Here is a 4,466-nt window from a genome sequence, read left to right as displayed (position 1 = left end):
TCATCGCCGAAACGCTCCCATTTACAAAATCTTCGCATTAAACCCCTTCTTAAATCCATCAACCATGGTGTAGCCTTGAACTGTTTATATGCGAGTATAAAAAGGTTAGCATTTCTCCTCTGGAAACCATCTTCTCAATCCATCAAAACAATGCAGTAAACAAATTATATTCTAAGAAATGGCTAACTCATCCATCTTTCTTTCTGATTTGAAGATCGTACGCTGCTCCTCCACCGATTGAGATGCTGAAGTCGATGACAAAGAGTGGAACTTGGATTGAGATTTGTCGATTTTCTCAAATAATTGCAAAGAATCACCTTCAGGAAGCGACCACACTACTCTGTCTCCGCAAGGGTATCCTTGCAGGTTCGTCATACGGATAGTCTGTGAGTAGGAGTACTCGATTTTGAAGAAATAGAAGTTTCTTCTATGAACTTCCCATATTTCTTAAGGTTGGTTTTGAATTATTTGAGAAAATTTTACTTTCTGGGTTTTATTTTTGGAAACAACTTTCGGGGTTTTGAATTTGTTTTTAAAAAAGATTTGTTGATTATGCTTTCTTCTTTACATTTGACCCTCATGCCTGCCACCGTCAATGTTCACCATCTCGCCACTTTACAACACGCTTCAAGGCTGGTTCGAAAAATTCTTTAGATGCATTATACCACTGAATTGTCTGTTGATAAGATCATAGCATTTCGAAACTTCTATGTGGTCATCTTTTACATGTATTTAAGAATATATATGTGTTAGTGAGAGGTGTCTTTTTTGATGTGCAGCAGCGAAAGACGGCTCAGAAGATAGTTTTTCAGGCATTGAGAGAAGCTACGGTCACTGAAACAGTTGTTCGCCATTTCAGGTATACAACTCAGTCTCCTTCTGTTGTTTTCATTGTATGGTTCTATGTGTTTTCAAATTTGAAAATGTGATAATGTTCTTGGGGGAAATACAGAACGTTAGCCAAACTGAGAAAATCAACACAAGCTGATTGTCCGGCTGCGTTCTTTGAGGAGTTCCTGGAATTGCAAAGACAGATATCTCAAACCATGGATCTTCTTCAATATTTGACGAAATTCAGCACGACCCTATTGATCAGGAGAAACCCGAATCTAGGAGAAGAAATACAGCTCCGAATCAGCAGTAAACCATGAGCATATGAGATCAAACGCTGAGAACAAGAACCCATCACTAGCTCCTCCTTCCGTGTTACAAAACACAGCGAAGTTGACTAAAGAGATAGAGCAAGGAGCTGCAAATTGGTTCATAAGGTTTATGGAAAAGGTTATGGAGAAGGGGATGAAGAAGTGTAAAGGCACGGGTGATGCAGATGTTAACAAAGATCCACAGTCTCTGATTTTCCAGGTTGTAAACTGGGTGGAAGCAGAGCAGTCTGCTGATAGCACGAGATGACATGTACATCCAAAAACATCATAAGTCTTTAGAAAGCTCATAATCAAAATGAAGCATTTGAATATGATTCTTTTATATTGTTCCCATTTCTACTTCAAAGGCTTCTTAGTTTCCACTTCTTATCGATAAAATTATTCATGGAATCTATTGTTGTTAATCAAGTTTATAATAGAGTGGCTGTTCTCAGATCTCCCAAATAAAAGATGGTCATATCAGTAAGAAGAAGAAGAAGAAAAGATAACTAAAAAATGTTTTACAAATTACATATGTAGCTTCGCGTAAATGTAATGAAGGTTAATATCATTATCTAAGTGCTAATCCTTTATCAACCATAGTCAAGAAATATGCATAAGTCCCTTGATGGCAATAACAACAAGCTTGACTTGCAAGTAATTGACTTTTGTTTTGTTTCACTGAACCCACACTTGCGAAAGAAAATAAAAACGGCGAATATCATGAATTTAATGAAAGTTTGTATAAATACATACATAACTCCATTACAGGATAACTAAAATAAAATAAGGAGTCTAACATATCTTTTTCATTTTTAGTCACAAAACTTGGGCTTTAAAAATTAATTTTGAATATGATTAAACCACAACCAATGATTAATACATAATCAGAAAATTGTAAGAAAAATAAAAACTAACAAATATGAAAAATTCATAAGAACAACAAATAGAAGAATTCATTTATGATATTGCTATTACGCTGTATCAAACCAAGTTGAAAGAAAATAAAAAAGGAAGAAAAGTGTATCTCAGGGATTTTTCCTATTTTCCAGGTATTAACTCAAGTTAAAAATATTAGCAAGAAATTATTAAAAGAAAAAACAACAAAGAGCTAATAATTAACTAAAACTAAGATAAAAAATAGTTGGAAATAATAAAAATAATAATTTTCCATGAATATCAAGAAAACTGAAAAATTGTGAAAGAAAAATGATAAAATACAAATCTAGGCTACTATATCCAATCAAATAACTAGAATACACCCAGTTTTAGTATTCAAAGAATAAAGAGATACAATGTAATAAATAAAACACATATAATGTTCACATCTTTAGAAACAAACACATTATAAATCACATGAAGACAAAACACACTACAAGATAAATCAAACGATAATATTAAAACAGAATATACATTATTCATGTTTCAATTTCTCTGTTGAAGAAAATTAGTCAATCAAATAAGATAATGAGGTTGTATTTTTGTTAATCAAATAAACACAATACTAATAAATTAGGCCAATTAAAATGAAACAATATAAAAATATTTGGTTGATAGACATTTTAAACAAACCACATTAATATAAAAACAATTGTTAAGCTGTAAAATTAAAAAAAAAAAAATACAATATTGCGCGCGAAGATATCAACAATACTAGATATCAAACTAGATGATCTAAATAAAATAAACATATCAAAATATCCACACTACCAAAATAAAAATAGACCATTAAATTTTAACATTATATTGTGAATTATAGCTAATCACAACATAATTAAGGTTGAATATTATAACATCAAGCAATTTTAACCGTAATAGTTAATATACATAATAGGAGAAATCAAAATAAATAACGATTTAAAAATAATATATAGTAAATTATTTAATAACATACATAAATTTCATAAAATATCTATGTTTTGTAGTGTTTTGTCTATGTGTCTTATTGGTATAGTTAAGCTAAAACAATCATTGAGGGAAATTAAATAATAATAGTTATTATAGTTAGACAAGTTAATAATTTCAAAAATGAAATAATAATTTCAAAAATAAATTTTAAAATATATAGATAAATTGTTGCAAAACAATTATGAACTTTAATTAATAGTATTTTTAGTTAAAAGTAAATTAAAACTTTAAAATAAATTTATATTATTATTTTATTTATTCGCCCGCCCGTAGGACGGGTTTACCCTAGTATGTAATAAATAACTAAATATGAATGCAAATAGGGCGAGGTTGCTGCTATGTTTATGCTAAGTGATGGGTTACTATGTCAACATGCATTCATGCAATAACGTAAGAACATTCTCAATATGCAAAGACCTGTCAACTTCCAAAAATGCAAGATACAAGCAAAGATTAAAATCGGAAAACATAGGAATGTAGCAATTTAAAAGCGATGAAAGCTAAGTGGGATTGACAGTTTGATCGACTTGAAAATATCACTCACAGGAGCGTTTGCAGCTTTTTCTTTGTCTTCAAAGTCGGGAGGATGTGCTTCGTCAACTCCCATAGCTCTCTTCGCCGCATCAACCGTGTAGCTGGCTGCTGTTGTTGCTTGTCCACCTTCCCTGTCAACGACTTAAGCTTGGTTGCTGCTGCTACTATGAGATACAGTTGTACATGTGTTGGTTAAACTAGTTAGGAGAAAAAGTTTTGGAAAACTTGTATTAACCCACCAAAGAAGATGTCATCACTGATTGCAGAGACTGTGAAGGTACACTGGTTTGGAATGAACCTGCACGGAGTGACACGAATCTGGAAAACGTAATCCTTGCCAGCTAGATCTTCAAGGCATCTTGGTAGATCCTGCCCTCCACCGCCACTCATGTGTCGTAGGTTTGAGGTTTGAGAGGCATTCAGATAGATTGTGACTATTTTAAACGCATGAAAAATGTAGTGTATGAGCAAAACTGTACCTCCTCAAGAGCCAGAGTAGCTGCATCTTGCTTGATGAGCTTAGTCAACTCCTTGTTGAAGACCACAAACGTGGCACTATCTTTGCGGTCATCAACTGCTAGTTCAGCACGGACCCTGTAAGAAGAAACCGAGAAATTTGAACGTATATAGCTAAAGTAGGTTGTTCCATTAGACATGGGTCAGGTTGTAAACGTCACACCTGATAAGCCCGATAATGTCAGGAGAAACACATCCGAGCTTTACAAATACCTGTGTCTTCACTCTTCATGGAGAGAACAGAGTTACAATTAACTGGTGTTATTTTAAAGCCTCAAAGACCTAACTAAAAGAAAGCCCGAGTGTCACCTGCTCGTTAGAGTTGGAGATGTATGTGTTTAGATCTCCAATTGGTACAAGTTCTGT

At 33.2% G+C, this 4,466-nt stretch overlaps 2 protein-coding genes across 2 annotated transcripts; one reads left to right on the top strand and one right to left on the bottom strand.

Moving 5' to 3' along the window:
- The first annotated feature begins 460 nt into the window (after positions 1-460).
- Positions 461-2,773, top strand: LOC106385777. Its single transcript, XM_022700961.2, has 3 exons — positions 461-636; positions 780-859; positions 953-2,773. Exons 1-3 carry the CDS (start codon positions 553-555, stop codon positions 1,149-1,151), a joined length of 363 nt encoding a protein of 120 aa, XP_022556682.1. The 5' UTR covers positions 461-552; the 3' UTR covers positions 1,152-2,773.
- Positions 1,135-4,466, bottom strand: LOC106389136. The gene is made up of 6 exons (XM_048754204.1): positions 4,410-4,466; positions 4,264-4,319; positions 4,064-4,178; positions 3,824-3,974; positions 3,595-3,748; positions 1,135-1,393 (listed from the first exon to the last, which is right to left on the bottom strand). Exons 4-6 carry the CDS (start codon positions 3,972-3,974, stop codon positions 1,207-1,209), a joined length of 492 nt encoding a protein of 163 aa, XP_048610161.1. The 5' UTR covers positions 4,064-4,178; positions 4,264-4,319; positions 4,410-4,466; the 3' UTR covers positions 1,135-1,206.

The sequence above is a fragment of the Brassica napus genome, chromosome C4 (assembly GCF_020379485.1).
Source record: "Brassica napus cultivar Da-Ae chromosome C4, Da-Ae, whole genome shotgun sequence".
In the NCBI taxonomy this organism is placed as follows: Eukaryota; Viridiplantae; Streptophyta; class Magnoliopsida; order Brassicales; family Brassicaceae; genus Brassica; species Brassica napus.
Note: the sequence above shows the minus strand (reverse complement) of the source record. Positions and strands in the feature narration are given on the sequence as shown.

Coding starts and splice junctions, on each gene's coding strand:
- LOC106389136 (XM_048754204.1), bottom strand. CDS start 3,974: ATGAGTGGCGGTGGAGGGCAGGATCTACCAAGATGCCTTGAAGATCTA. Junction 3,749..3,823: donor CAGTGATGACATCTTCTTTG/GTGGGTTAATAC, acceptor TGTATCTCATAG/TAGCAGCAGCAACCAAGCTT. Junction 1,394..3,594: donor AAAAAGCTGCAAACGCTCCT/GTGAGTGATATT, acceptor TCGTGCTATCAG/CAGACTGCTCTGCTTCCACC.
- LOC106385777 (XM_022700961.2), top strand. CDS start 553: ATGCTTTCTTCTTTACATTTGACCCTCATGCCTGCCACCGTCAATGTT. Junction 637..779: donor TACAACACGCTTCAAGGCTG/GTTCGAAAAATT, acceptor TTTGATGTGCAG/CAGCGAAAGACGGCTCAGAA. Junction 860..952: donor ACAGTTGTTCGCCATTTCAG/GTATACAACTCA, acceptor GGGGAAATACAG/AACGTTAGCCAAACTGAGAA.